This window comes from Schistocerca cancellata, chromosome 2 (genome assembly GCF_023864275.1).
Source record: "Schistocerca cancellata isolate TAMUIC-IGC-003103 chromosome 2, iqSchCanc2.1, whole genome shotgun sequence".
Taxonomy (NCBI): domain Eukaryota; kingdom Metazoa; phylum Arthropoda; class Insecta; order Orthoptera; family Acrididae; genus Schistocerca; species Schistocerca cancellata.
This window is the reverse complement of record NC_064627.1, coordinates 548,725,168-548,740,920: the sequence shown is the minus strand read 5'-3', so window position 1 is coordinate 548,740,920 and position 15,753 is coordinate 548,725,168. Positions and strand designations below refer to the sequence as shown.

The 15,753-nt window shown below is 42.8% G+C and overlaps 1 protein-coding gene across 1 annotated transcript in view; it reads right to left on the bottom strand.

Annotated features, from left to right (window-relative positions):
* The window catches only part of LOC126162131 (glutamate receptor ionotropic, kainate 2-like), a 224,684-nt gene that overhangs the window by 119,189 nt on the left and 89,742 nt on the right, over window positions 1–15,753 (bottom strand). Inside the window, exon 6 of the mRNA XM_049918425.1 lies at window positions 6,366–6,507. Within this exon, the coding sequence (XP_049774382.1) occupies window positions 6,366–6,507 (142 nt within the window). The remainder of the gene's footprint in view (window positions 1–6,365; window positions 6,508–15,753) is intronic.

Genomic DNA, 15,753 nt, shown 5'->3' with positions numbered 1-15,753 from the left:
GATCATTGCTTGTACAGCCCTCTCGCAGTGTCCGGAGCAAGTATGGTGGGTCTGACACACCGGTGTCAATGTGTTCTTTTTTCCATTTCCAGGAGTGTATATGATTGTTAAGTAAATTCGTAGGACAACAAAACTGATAGTATGCTAAATGAGCTGCCATTTTTGTCTACACATCGTTGAACCCAACGACAGACTGTTCCAAGAGCATAACATACCGAGCTGAATAGGAGTGTTGTAGAACCATTACTGTGAACCCAACATCTACCAACACAATTTCGGAGGATGTTCAGATACATTTAGGTGTTTTGGTGTAAAGGAGCCATGATCACCGGTGACTGATTACAGATAAATTGAATTTCATTTGACTTCTTGTCCCAGTTTACACTGTCCAGTCACATTAATATACCGTCTGTCAAAAGCCTGAGTAACCAGTTTTTGCAGCGCGAGGCGTTCAGGATGAGAGTCAGTGAAATTCTGGAATATTCTGACAGGAATATGGAATCATGTAGACTCCAGGGCCGTGGAACTCGATAGAGAATTCATGGCACGAACATTCGGATCAAGGTGGTATCACAGGTATTCTATTGGGTTTACATCCAGGGAGTCTGGTGCCCAGGGTAGTCGGTAAACCCATCCTGGTGCTCTTCGAACCACGCACATACGCTGAGAGCTGTGTGATATGTTTCATTGTCCTCCTGATAGATGCCAGCATGCCGATGAACAACAACCTCCACGTGGGGCTAGATGCTGTCACCAGTGATAGATGCATACTTTCGTACATCCACAGTGCCTTCCAGCGACAACGACGAGATCACCCATGGAATTCCACGAAAACGTTCCCCATATCATACCGCTCCTCCTCTGGCCTGTGCCCCTTGCTCCCAGATGTTTCCAACGTAAACGCCATCGGCCGTCTTTCGGACAGAGCATCAAATGTGATTCATCCGAAAATGCCACTTGTCGCCAATCAGTGGACGTCCATCTTGCGGTACTGGTGCGCAAGTTCCAGCCCAGCATTCGTCGCCAATGAACAGCAGTCAACATGGGTGCATGAACCAGGTGCTGCGGAGGCCTATACGCTGCAACGTTCGCTGAACGGTAGTTCAGAAGACGCTGTTCGTAGCTCCTTGGTTCATTTGGGTAGTTCCACGTCTGTTCGCCCGTACACACCTCCGCAGCCATCGTTCAACCATGTCATCGACTGCCACCACAGTTTCCTCAGTGAAAGCGCAGTTTTGCCATGTGGGGTTTGTTTTAGCCATAGCAGCACCCGAATATTTTTCAAATTAAGCCGGTTCGGAAATGCTTCCGCCTTTGGCCCGAAACTCAATTATCATGCCCGTCTGGACGTCAGATAAATCGCTCCGTTTTCACATTACGCCGATGACTGCACTATTTTCCGCGTCCCTCCGACATGCTCCAGTGCAAGTGCTTCCACCTGCCGTGTGTGAATGGCTTTTGAACGTTAACGGCGAACATATGCGGTGGTCACATTAATGTGACTGGACCACAGAGTAAATGTTTACGGTATGCACTGTGAATCCTTTGTGGAAACAATCTTGTTCCATTCACTCTCGGTACTGGTTTTTGACAACAGTATTGCCCACTTTACTCTTAACCCTCAAGCTTGCTTGGTTCTGTCAGATGCTGTTTTTCCCGCAGCAATGAAGTTTCCAAGGTGAACGCATTTCGCTTCTGTGAAACATGTCGTCTATTGAACAAGTGCCCATAATTCTTAAAGTGTGCATATGAGAGCTCAATTTTTTCTTTCTTGTTTTGGTGTCCTCAAAGTCTGTAAAGGGCATTTAGTTACATCCTGTATCCATACAAGGTTAAGATTTCATGATTGTATATTCATCATAGCCCGAAGGCTATTACGGGGCGAAAGCTTATTTACTCGAATATTTATGTCACTGCGCAAGACGTTAGGCCATTTGGAAAATTAAGCACGAACTCCAAGTTTGTTTGTCATATGCATTCACTCTATTAGTTGTACACTTCATACCGTTAATACACTACTGGCCATTAAAATTGCTAAATCACGAAGATGACGTGCTACAGACGCGAAATTTAACCGACAGGAAGAATATGCTGTGATATGCAAATGATTAGCTTTTCAGACCATTCACACAAGGTTGGCGCCGGTGGCAACACCTATAACGTGCTGACATGAGGAAAGTTTCCAGCCGATTTCTCATACACAAACAGCAGTTGACCGGCGTTGCCTGGTGAAACATTTTGGTGATGCCTCGTGTAAGGAGGAGAAATGCGCAGCATCGCGTTTCCGACTTCGATAAAGGTCGGATTGTAGCCTATCGCGATTGCGGTTTATCGTATCGCGACATTGCTGCTCGCGTTGGTCGAGATCCAATGACTGTTAGCAGAATATGGAATCGGTGGGTTCAGGAGGGTAATACGAAACGCCGTGCTGGATCCTAACGGTCTCATATCACTAGCAGTCGAGATCACAGTCATCTTATCCACATGGTTGTAACGGATCTTGCAGCCACGTCTCGATCCCTAAATCAACAGATGGGGACGTTTGCAAGACAACAACCATCTGCACGAACAGTTCGACGACGTTTGCAGCAGCATGGACTATCAGCTCGGAGACCATGGCTGCGGTTACCCTTGACGCTGCATCACAGACAGGAGCGCCTACGATGGTGTACTCAACGACGAACCTGGGTGCACGAATGACAAAACGTCATTTTTTCGGATGAATCCAGGTTCTGTTTACAGCATCATGATGATCGCATCTGTGTTTGGCGACATCGCGGTGAACGCACATTGGAAGCGTGTATTGGTCATCGCCATACTGGCGTATCATCCGGCGTGATGGTATGGGGTGTCATTGGTTACACGTCTCGGTCACCTCTTGTTCGCATTGACGGCACGTTGAACAGTGGACGTTACATTTCAGATGTGTTACGACCCGTGGCTCTACCCTTCATTCGATCCCTGCGAAACCCTACATTTCAGCACCATAATGCACGACCGCATGTTGCAGGTCCTGTACGGGCCTTTCTGAATACAGAAAATGTTCGACAGCTGCCTTGGCCAGCACATTCTCCAGATCTCTCACCAATTGAAAACGCCTGGTCAATGGTGCCCGAGCAACAGGCTCGTCACAATACGCCAGTCACTACTCTTGATGAGCTGTGGTATCGTGTTGAAGCTGCATGGGCAGCTGTACCTGTACACGCACCCAAATTGCGTGAAAATGTAATAACATCAGTTCTAGTATATTTGTCCAATGAATACCCGTTTATCCACTGCATTTCTTCTTGTTTGTTGTTGTTGTTGTTGTGGTCTTCAGTCCTGAGACTGGTTTGATGCAGCTCTCCATGCTACTCTATCCTGTGCAAGCTTCTTCATCTCCCAGTACCTACTGCAACCTACATCCTTCTGAATCTGCTTAGTGTATTCATCTCTTGGTCTCCCCCTACGATTTTTACCCTCCACGCTGCCCTCCAATACTAAATTGGTGATCCCTTGATGCCTCAGAACATGTCCTACCAACCGATCCCTTCTTCTGGTCAAGTTGTGCCACAAACTTCTCTTCTCACCAATCCTATTCAATACTTCCTCATTAGTTATGTCATCTACCCATCTAATCTTCAGCATTCTTCTGTAGCACCACATATCAAAAGCTTCTATTCTCTTCTTGTCCAAACTATTTACCGTCCATGTTTCACTTCCATACATGGCTACACTCCATACAAATACTTTCAGAAATGACTTCCTGACACTTAAATCTATACTCGATGTTAACAAATTTCTCTTCTTCAGGAACGCTTTCCTTGCCATTGCCAGTCTACATTTTATATCCTCTCTACTTCGACCATCATCAGTTATTTTGCTCCCCAAATAGCAAAACTCCTTTACTACTTTAAGTGTTTCATTTCCTAATCTAATACCCTCAACATCACCCGACTTAATTCGACTACATTCCATTATCCTCGTTTTGATTTTGTTGATTTTCATCTTATATACTCCCTTTAAGACACCATCCATTCCGTTCAACTGCTCTTCCAAGTCCTTTGCTGTCTCTGACAGAATTACAATGTCATCGGCGAACCTCAAAGTTTTTATTTCTTCTCCATGGATTTTAATACCTACTCCAAATTTTTCTTTCGTTTCCTTTACTGCTTGCTCAATATACAGATTGAATAACATCGGGGATAGGCTACAACCCTGTCTCACTCCCTTCCCAACCACTGCTTCCTTTTCATGCCCCTCGACTCTTATAACTGCCATCTGGTTTCTGTACAAATTGTAAATAGCCTTTCGCTCCCTGTATTTTATCCCTGCCACCTTTAGAATTTGAAAGAGAGTATTCTAGTCAACATTGTCAAAAGCTTTCTCTAAGTCTACAAATGCTAGAAACGTAGGTTTGCCGTTCCTTAATCTTTCTTCTAAGATAAGTCGTAAGGTCAGTATTGCCTCACGTGTTCCAACATTTCTACGGAATCCAAACTGATCATCCCCGAGGTCAGCTTCTACTAGTTTTTCCATTCGTCTGTAAGGAATTCGTGTTAGTATTTTGCAGCTGTGGCTTATTAAACTGATTGTTCGGTAATTTTCACATCTGTCAACATCTGCTTTCTTTGGGATTGGAATTATTATATTCTTCTTGAAGTCTGAGGGTATTTCGCCTGTTTCATACATCTTGCTCACCAGATGGTAGAGTTTTGTCAGGACTGGCTCTCCCAAGGCCGTCAGTAGTTCCAATGGAATGTTGTCTACTCCGGGGGCCTTGTTTCGACTCAGGTCTTTCAGTGCTCTGTCAAACTCTTCACGCAGTATCGTATCTCCCATTTCATCTTCATCTACATCCTCTTCCATTTCCATAATATTGTCCTCAAGTGCATCGCCCTTGTATAGACCCTCTATATACTCCTTCCACCTTTCTGCTTTCCCTTCTTTGCTTAGAACTGGGTTTCCATCTGAGCTCTTGATGTTCATACAAGTGGTTCTCTTATCTCCAAAGGTCTCTTTAATTTTCCTGTAGGCGGTATCTATCTTACCCCTAGTGAGATAAGCCTCTACATCCTTACATTTGTCATCTAGCCATCCCTGCTTAGCCATTTTGCACTTCCTGTCGATCTCATTTTTGAGACGTTTTTATTCCTTTTTGCCTGCTTCATTTACTGCATTTTTATATTTTCTCCTTTCATCAATTAAATTCAATATTTCTTCTGTTACCCAAGGATTTCTACTAGCCCTCGACTTTTTACCTACTTGATCCTCTGCTGCCTTCACTACTTCATCCCTCAAAGCTACCCATTCTTCTTCTACTGTATTTCTTTCCCCCATTCCTGTCAATTGTTCCCTTATGTTCTCCCTGAAACTCTGTACAACCTCTGGTTCTTTCAGTTTATCCAGGTCCCATCTCCTTAAATTCCCACCTTTTTGCAGTTTCTTCAGTTTTAATCTACAGGTCATAACCAATAGATTGTGGTCAGAGTCCATATCTGCCCCTGGAAATGTCTTACAATTTAAAACCTGGTTGCTAAATCTCTGTCGTACCATTATATAATCTATCTGATACCTTTTAGTATCTCCAGGGTTCTTCCATGGATACAACCTTCTATCATGATTCTTAAACCAAGTGTTAGCTATGATTAAGTTGTGCTCTGTGCAAAATTCTACCAGGCGGCTTCCTCTTTCATTTCTTAGCCCCAATCCATATTCACCTACTACGTTTCCTTATCTCCCTTTTCCTACACTCGAATTCCAGTCACCCATGACTATTAAATTTTCGTCTCCCTTCACTATCTGAATAATTTCTTTTATTTCATCATACATTTCTTCAATTTCTTCGTCATCTGCAGAGCTAGTTGGCATATAAACTTGTACTACTGTAGTACGTGTGGGCTTCGTATCTATCTTGGCCACAATAATGCGTTCACTATGCTGTTTGTAGTAGCTTACCCGCATTCCTATTTTCCTATTCATTATTAAACCTACTCCTGCATTACCCCTATTTGACTTTGTATTTATAACCCTGTATTCGCCTGACCAAAAGTCTTGTTCCTCCTGCCACCGAACTTCACTAATTCCCACTATATCTAACTTTAACCTATCCATTTCGCTTTTTAAATTTTCTAACCTACCTGCCCGATTAAGGGATCTGACATTCCACGCTTCTTAGTGTAGCCATTTTAATGGCCAGTAGCGTAAAATTAAGTTACAGCTGGTTCAGGACCAACACTTGCACATCCCTTCAGCAAAACTCACCTTCCACTGATATCCTGCACCACATGGGAATGTGGAAATGGGAAAGGCAGCTCCACAGAACGAGAAGAAATTAGAAAAATTCTCAGTGATGACATCAGAGAATAAGAGGAACGGTGACTCACCAGCGAGGTGATGAGGTAGGACTGGTAGACGCCGATGAGCTTGATCTCCTCGGCCTGGCGCATCACCTCGGGCACCGTGTCCGTGTCGCAGTCCAGCACCAGCCGCGTCTCTCCAGACTGCCTGATCTCCTTCAGCAGCGGTCTGCGTGAAGTCAGAGAGTACTGCATGTCTTACTCCTGCAACTACTAAAGCATCACTATTACACCTCGCATTCCTATGATTTTAAGGGACCACTACGAGTATATGCTGAGACAGAATTCATGGGATACCTGCTAATATCGTGCAGGACATCATTTTTCCCGGAATAGTTCAGCAACTCGATGTGCCATGGACTCGACAAGTCGTTGGAAGTCCCCTGCAGAAACACTGAGCCATCCATAATTGCGAAAGTGCTGCTGGAACAGGATTTTGTGCGCGAACTGACCTCTCGATTATGGCCCATAAATGTTCGATGGGAGTCATGTCGGGCGGTCTGGATGGCCAGATCGTTGGCTCGAACTGTCTACAATGTTCTTCAATACAACTGCGAACAACTGTGGCCCGGTGGCATGGCCCATTGTCTTTAACAAAAATTCTGTCGTTGTATGGGAACGTAAAGTCCACGAAAGGCTGCAAACGGTCTCCGTAGCCGAACATAACCATTTCTAGTCAATGATCGATTGCGTTGGACAAGAGAACCCAGTCTGTTCCATGTAAACACAGCCCACACTAATATGGGGCCACCACCAGCATGTACAGTGTCTTGTTGACAACTTGGGTCCATGGTTTCGTGGGGTCTGTGCCACACTCGCACCCCACCATCAGAAAACCAACTGAAATCTGACCAGGCCACGGTTTTACAGCCGTCTAGGATCCAATCGATGTCGTCATGAGCCCACGAGAGGCGCTGCAGGCAATTTCGTTCTCTTAGCAGAGGCAGTCACGTCGGTCGTCTGCTTCCATAGCCCATTAATGCCAAATTTCGCCACGCTATCCTATCGGATGCGTTCGTCGCACGTCTCACATTCATTTCTGCGATTACTTTCTGCAGTGTTGCTTGTCCGTTAGCACTGACAACTCTACGCAAACACCGCTGCTCTCGGTCGTTAAATGAAGGTCGTCGGTCACTGCGTTATCGCCGACGAGAGGTAACGACTGAAATTTGCTATTCTCAGCACATTCTGAGAGTACTGTGGATCTCAGAATACTGAATTCCCTAAAAATTTCTGAAATGCCATGTCCCATGCGTTTAGCTCCAACTGTCATTACGTGTTCGAAGTCTGTTAATTCCCGTCGTGCGTCTATAGTCACGTCGGAAACCTTTTCACAAGCACCGTCTGAGTACAAATGACAGTTCCACCATACTTTTGTCACCTTAGTGTATTACCATGCCGGTTTACACTGCACCGTGGAGAGAGCGTTTGGCTCCCCTGTGGTTTGCCTTTTTCAGATCGTCAAGCTATTGTCACCAAAAGAGTGGAGGTAGATATGAACTTCACGGCCATGGAGAAAAGGAGGTTTACTAGGTCTACGAAACTTCCCATCTGCTCCGACTCTCTGAATACGCTTCATTGCAAGTACCCAGCGGAAAAATGACTCTACAAGATCAGTACACTCACTCCCCCTGCAGAACGCAGAAAAAGGAAGCAAATTTTCTGCGAGGTAGCAACTCACGTCGATGTTCAGACCAACAAATAGACGAATGCAGCAGCCAAGAAGCTTCCACACTACCAGCTGTGCTGTTCCCCTACGTATAGTGATCCCATTGTTGAGGAACAGATTCATTGTTATTAGAAAACATCCTCACTTCGATTACAACAGTGGTTTCCTTTAAAAATAAGACTTTCTTTATGTAATTACCTCTTTGTGTTCACACATTTTGCTTTAAAGGTCGTACACGTAAGTAAACTAACTGATTCTTCCTTGTCAGTGTTCTTTACTACCACAGAACACTGTATTCAGGAAACAAAGATACGATCGTGTGGAATATCATCCAAATTACTTGCCTTTTATGAGAAATTATAAATGGATATCGAGTGCGATTATTATTCATCGGAAAAGAGCTGGTGCGAAGAAGTGTGTGTTCGGGAGTTCCGGTAACGAAGGGTATACGCACGATGAAAATACATGCAGAGTCTACGAGTGGGAATAAACAATATACGAGTACCGAGTAGAAAGACTTATTAACGCAGTAGGAATATCGAAGGCTACATTCACCTTGATACGTGTATGTAATGCCTGGACAGCATGCTCTCAAATAACCTCCAGAAGGGCGAAAGCCAATCGAATACGACAGGATCAGAGCATTCTATACTGTCCGTGAATAACGTATATGAGGAGTCACTCGTGCTGTCGTTCTGTTGTTCCGTAGTGCTGATCACGGAATCTATCCATGCGACGCCCCTCTGGCTTGCTGGTCGAGTAGAGCGAGATAGTCAGGGGGCTGTGTCGTATGTGTTAATGTTAGACCAGGCCCCAAGGTGACAACCACCCCAGGGAGGACTTATAAAATAAATAAAATAAAAATATTGTTTAAATATTAATTTTATTCTATCTGTATGATGGTGATTGTGATTGTAATTGTAATAAATATTTGCTTATCTGGAACGTGGACGTTTAATTATTCGGTATCAGACGCTTGACAATGGCTTTCTCATAAAGGCAATGTTACTCGTAGTTGACCGTGAAATAAAACTGAAGTAATCGGACTTCGTAAATAAATCGTTTCCAAAGACTGCTGCGGTAGGTGCGGACTCATAATCTAAATCTCAATATTTCAATAATTTGCCAGCCATGCCAATACGTCGTACAGAGGTGATTGTCTACTAAACATAAATAAGTTACACAGTTAGTTAAATCAGATATATTCAATGAATAAGCCTACAGTTCATAATCCTACTTACTTTTATAAATATAAATTCTTTACAGAATCGAGTGCCTAGTCTGGTTGCAACTCGCAGTATTCTTTTATAACATGAAATATGGCGGTGTGCCAGACAATAGAATAAAATACGTGCTTCTCGCACCACTTCTACCAGAGCTCTCTCCTTTTCTTAATCAAACATAAGAGTAACGTAATTGTGCTTTTGTTTTATCAGCGACACAGCGCTGCAGTTGTGTGCCATAGGCTTTATTTATTTGTCACTGATTATTTATTTAATTAATATTTCGCGTTTCCGAGGAAACTCACGCTCGGCATGCAAATGTGCCTTTATATTGCCCCCTGAATTGCGAGGCGAAAGGACACACATGCAGGCGAGCAATTCACCTAAAGGCACAAGAAAATCTAAGTTATCTACAACTATTTACATGACTTACATTATACACATTATATACAAAATTTGAATGACGCGGGTGCGCCGTAAAAGTTCTTATGTTGGCAGATAGAGTGCGCGCATGCGCAGAAGCGTCTGTGTGACTCCGGCACTGCCGTTATATCATACAGTTAGATCACGCGGCATAGTATTGCAGTTCATATTGTTCGTGTGCGCGCGTTTCTCAGTCGTTACACAAAGAAAATATTCAACCAAGATTACATATGAAGACTACATTCTATGACAGGTAACTCAGTTTTAAATTTACAATATTTGTTATAACACAATACAACTTAGATTGTTGAATGTTCTTAGTTACATAGTATTGTTTTGAAATACTTCAAAGAAAAATGTCCGTATGTTTCAGGTGCATTGACCTATACACATCGTGTCGTTATTACAGTTCATATTCATCTGCTGCACAATAATTTTTTTTTACAGGTTAGTATCGTCGTGGTAAAGTTTTTTTGATCACAGTAACATCGTTGTATAACAACGTGATTAATACACAAGCGTGTCCATTTCCCATTTCCATTATAGTCGTTGTGATGCAGTTCGTTGTGACTAAAAGCATTGCTTATTACAGATCAGACGTGACCCGTCGAGTAATTGGTCCACGTGCAGTTCGTTTTTTACATTCCGTGGAAGCTTGGTTGCAGAACCTCGGACGGCACATAGCTGGCGTCGATCCTTGGACAGTCCAGGTAAGAGTGTCCGTCACATTTCGAGAACATTTCATTCCCTGAAGTTCCAACCAAAATTCTTCCACCCGTCGTGTTGTTTTCTGGACAGGCACTATGTGTCCATTTAATCCAGTTAACATCTTGAAGTTAGGTACTGTAGTAATGTCTCTAGACGATGCACGAATTATGCACTTCACATTTTCAGTTTTTTGCTGAATATAGCTCACCTAAATGTTCGTAGTTATTAATCAAAGAAATCGTTCATCGCGTTTACATAGGTACGATGCATAATGAATGGCATTAACCGTTTCCTTCACATAGGTTTCTGCGTAGTTGCAGAGTTAGTAATGTTCGTTAATGTCCGTGAACAGAGGTTCACTATGCAATGTCTTTTTGGCACTCGTTTTGTTCAAATTTTTACATAGTAACAGTTACATGATACATCAATTAAAAAAATAAGTAATTATACATACACACGTCACATATTTTCTTAGCATAAACATAATATAGTTGCACATAAACATGTTTACATCATCATTACATAGCTATAGGTTATTACATTGTGTCACGTTTGATTACATGAATTGTCGATATTTACATCCTCTTTAGCGGTTTTGCTGGGATATTATCGATGTTTTTTGTGATGTCATCTGAAATTAAGATAGGTTAGACACAACATTCATTACATCAGTAGGCAAGACCAGGCGTTTTCACTACTCAATAAATATTCAAAATAGTAAGAGAGAGAAAATGTTCGATTCCTCGCGTTTTGTGCGTGTGTGTAGAGTGTCTGTGTGGCCTTGACTACTGATAGATGCTTTTCGTGTTGAGAGATGTGCGTCTAATCTATTTCTCAAAGTAAAAGATCGCTTCACAGATGACGTCTGTCGGTTCGTCAGGTGTCATACCAAGTCAGTGGTACCTACAATAACAAATGTTCCGTGAAAAATTAATATATCATTCACTGCTACGTAATCATAAATTTTATTTTGATATTCCGTCTTCCAGGTGGTGGCGCGCGCTGAAAGAAGAGTTCTTCTGCCTTCAACTGCGACTCTGGAACCGCTGAAATGAAAATTTCTACACTACTTATTATCTGTGTTGTAACAACAGAGTTTTTCGAGTTGCTTAGCAATTTTTTTGATGGGTATGACTTTGACATTATTCAGCATGAAATGCTCTAAGATCTCGGTGTGCGTATAGCCCAATAATTTTGTTAGTTCTACGATGTTGTAACAGATACGCACCAGGATGCGGTATGTTAACAATTATATAAGGTCCTTCATATAGCAGACGCCACTTAGCGTTGCGTCGTTTGAGTGCTACAGATTTATGATGAGTACGAAGTAGTACAAGCATTCCTACCTCGAATTTTTGTTTTCTTTTTATTATGTTTCTGTGATGTTTGTTTCGTATCTGTGCGTGATGTGTCAGCGTAGTCAATACTTCTTTTATTTTTTGTTCAGGTGTGATTTCCTTGTCTGACAACTTAGGTAATGGTTCTATCCACTGATCGTTTTTCAAGGTTGTCATGTACTGAAGGATATGTTTGAATTTGTTCAGTAAGAACTTCACACGTGACATTAAGGTTTTTTACTTGTGTCTGTAAAAGTGCTACGTCAGTTGTAGTCTTTTCTTGTCTCGTATTAAGCTGGGAAAATTTAGTACTGAGTTCAGTCATCTGTTTGGTCAGTGTGGCGTCTATAAGTTCCACACGTTTACATAAAGTGTCATTACCTGTCTTGAGCGCTATGAGGTCAGATTTAAATGAGTGCTATGAGGTCAGATTTAATTGCGTCATTTTGTGTCTGTAAGGTTGCCATGCTTTCGGCGTTCTGTTTCCTTATGTATGCCATATTTTCTGCGTTTTGTTTCATTAGCATTTGTAACATGTCGGCAATGTTTACTGTTTGCAAGGTCTGTGCCCCCGTCGCGTCATTAGACGTGACGTCATGCATCAACATGGGCTCTGACTGAGACTTTGAAATTTTTGTAGTGGACGGCCTATTGCCAAAATTTCCGTCAACACTTGCGTCAATGTTTGATAAATCGTCACTACCGGTTGCTGTCGTAAAGTCATTTTCTAACATTTGTCTCTCGTCCGAGTCGGATTGCGTCTGAATAGTACGTCTTTGCTGTTCCATTTTTGCGTATTGATTTCTAGTTATTACCATGCCACACGTCATGTATATGTTTCAAGAAAATATTTGACACTGATTTTAAAATAAAATGCAGTTGAGCATGAATCGCTCGTAGCAACAATGGCTGTCTGTTAATTTAAAAATATAAACTGAATTTGAGATTATTGGTAATGGCTGCTGTCCATGTTACTACGTATCGTACAGAAGTCGGCCATATTGTACACTCGTGTATTGGTATTGTTGCATACGTTATTGTTTAAGGAAAAGTACTGAGAATGAAATTTATCACTGAAAACTGTTATGCGCGAAAGAAACACTACAGAATCTACTGAAAAGCTAATACACTGAATTATACATCTGGTCAAGCCTGCTAATGCAAAGATGCTGCGTCTTACCTTATTTTGCTGGAAGTTTCATTGCGTCTTCCCGCAAAATTTTAGAATTGGAAAATATCTTCAGATTTTTTGTTATCTCTCATACATTCACGTCCAGGTCCAGAAAGTTGATTTTTCACATGAAACAAAGAGAACAATGTAACAAATGACAAAATAACAAGTCCTGTCACGGTCGCCAATATAAAATAAATAAAATAAAAAATATTGTTTAAATATTAATTTTATTCTATCTGTATGATGGTGATTGTGATTGTAATTGTAATAAATATTTGCTTATCTGGAACGTGGACGTTTAATTATTCGGTATCAGACGCTTGACAATGGCTTTCTCGTAAAGGCAATGTTACTCGTAGTTGACCGTGAAATAAAACTGAAATAATCGGACTTCGTAAATAAATCGTTTCCAAAGACTGCTGCGGTAGGTGCGGACTCATAATCTAAATCTCAATATTTCAATAATTTGCCAGCCATGCCAATACGTCGTACAGAGGTGATTGTCTACTAAACATAAATAAGTTACACAGTTAGTTAAATCAGATATATTCAATGAATAAGCCTACAGTTCATAATCCTACTTACTTTTATAAATATAAATTCTTTACAGAATCGAGTGCCTAGTCTGGTTGCAACTCGCAGTATTCTTTTATAACATGAAATATGGCGGTGTGCCAGACAATAGAATAAAATACGTGCTTCTCGCACCACTTCTACCAGAGCTCTCTCCTTTTCTTAATCAAACATAAGAGTAACGTAATTGTGCTTTTGTTTTATCAGCGACACAGCGCTGCAGTTGTGTGCCATAGGCTTTATTTATTTGTCACTGATTATTTATTTAATTAATATTTCGCGTTTCCGAGGAAACTCACGCTCGGCATGCAAATGTGCCTTTATAGACTGATGCAATGGCCGCTAGGCTGTGACTTCTCACCAGCGTCACCCAACACGTGCTTAAAAGCTGTGTAGAGGTACTGCCTTCGTTATATGCTTCTTGAATGACTGCGTTATCCTGTCAATATCATTATTAAATACTGTGTAATAAGGGGGCGTCGTCAAGTGGTCGATGTCGTTATAGGTGCAATCGTTAGCGATTTGTTGTGATGTAAGCGTCGTCTCGTTGTTGGACTCCGAAGAGCATGAAATCCCGTCGATCGTTAAATTTTTTGTCAACATTATCAGGAGTCAAAAAAATGTTCAAATGTTTGAGAATTCCTAAGGGACCAAACTGCTGAGGTCATCGGTCCCTAGACTTACACACTGCTTAAACTAACTTATGCTAAGAACAACACACAAACACACACATGCCCGAGGGAGGACTCGAACCTCCGGCGTGAGTGGCCGCGCAGTCAGTGACATGACGCCTCTAACCGCGCGGCCGCTCCGCGCGGCTCATCAGGAGTCATTGTTGTGGTGGAACTCATACGAACATTGAAATTAATCTTTGGTAGTGCATCCACTACTGTAAAACGAACTGGCTGAAGAGCCAGCCCAATGATGTCAAAGTGTGGTCACATGGCTCGCCAATGTGAACTCGAGGGGCGCCTTGGGACGAACAACTGTGGCGGTGGTCCTTACCACTACTCTGCCCACGCTCTGAGCACTGACAAGGTGTTCTTTGCAGTCTATGTTCGCTGACAAATATGAGTGATGCTTGATCAAGCTTTCATCGTGCTGCCGAGAAGTAGAACACCACGCATTAACCAGTTTTATCTGTTGCACAGAGGAACTACACTACTGACCATTAAAATTGCTAAACCACGAAGATGTGCTACAGACGCGAAATTTAACCGACAGGAAGAAGATGCTGTGATATGCAAATGATTAGCTTTTCAGACCATTCACACAAGGTTGGCGCCAGTGGCGACACCTATAACGTCCGGACATGACGAAAGTTTCCAACCGATTTCTCATACACAAACAGCAGTTGACCGGCGTTCCCTGGTGAAACGTTGTTGTGATGCCTCGTGTAAGGAGGAAAAATGCGTACCATCATGTTTCCGACTTCGATAAAGGTCCGATTATAGCCTATCGCGATTGCGGTTTATCGTATCGCGACATTGCTGCTCGAGTTGGTCGAGATCCAATGACTGTCAGCAAGATATGGAATCGGTGGGTTCATGAGGGTAATACGGAACGCTGTGCTGGATCCCAATTGCCTCGTATCACTAGCAGTCGAGATGACAGGCATCTTATCCGCATGGATGTAACGGATCGTGCAGCCACATCTCGATCCCTGAGTCAACAGATGGGGACGTTTGCAAGACAACAACCATCTGCACGAACAGTTTGATGACGTTTGCATCTCGCAGACCATGGCTGCTGTTACCCTTGACGCTGCATCACAGACAGGAGCGCCTACGATGGTGTACTCAACGACTAACCTGGGTGCACTAATGGCAAAACGTCATTTTTTCGAAAATCCCGGTTCTGTTCACAGCATCATGATGGTCGCATCCGTGATTGGCGACATTGCGGTGAACGCATATTGGAAACGTGTATTGGTCATCGCCATACTGGTGTGTCACCCGGCGTGATGGTATGGGGTGCCATTGTTTACACGTCTCGGTCACCTCTTGTTCGCACTGACGGCACTTTGAACAGTGGACGTTACATTTCAGATGTGTTACGACCCGTGGCTCTACCCTTCATTCGATCCCTGCGAAACCCTACATTTCAGCAGGATAATGCACGACCGCATGTTGCAGGTCCTGTACGGGCCTTTCTGGATGCAGAAAATGTTCGAGTGTTGCCCTGGCCAGCACATTCTCCAGAACTCTCACCAACTGAAAACGTCTGATCAATGGTGCCCGAGCAGCTGGCTCATCACAAAACGCCAGTCACTACTCTTGATGAACTGTGGTTTCGTGTTGAGGCTGCG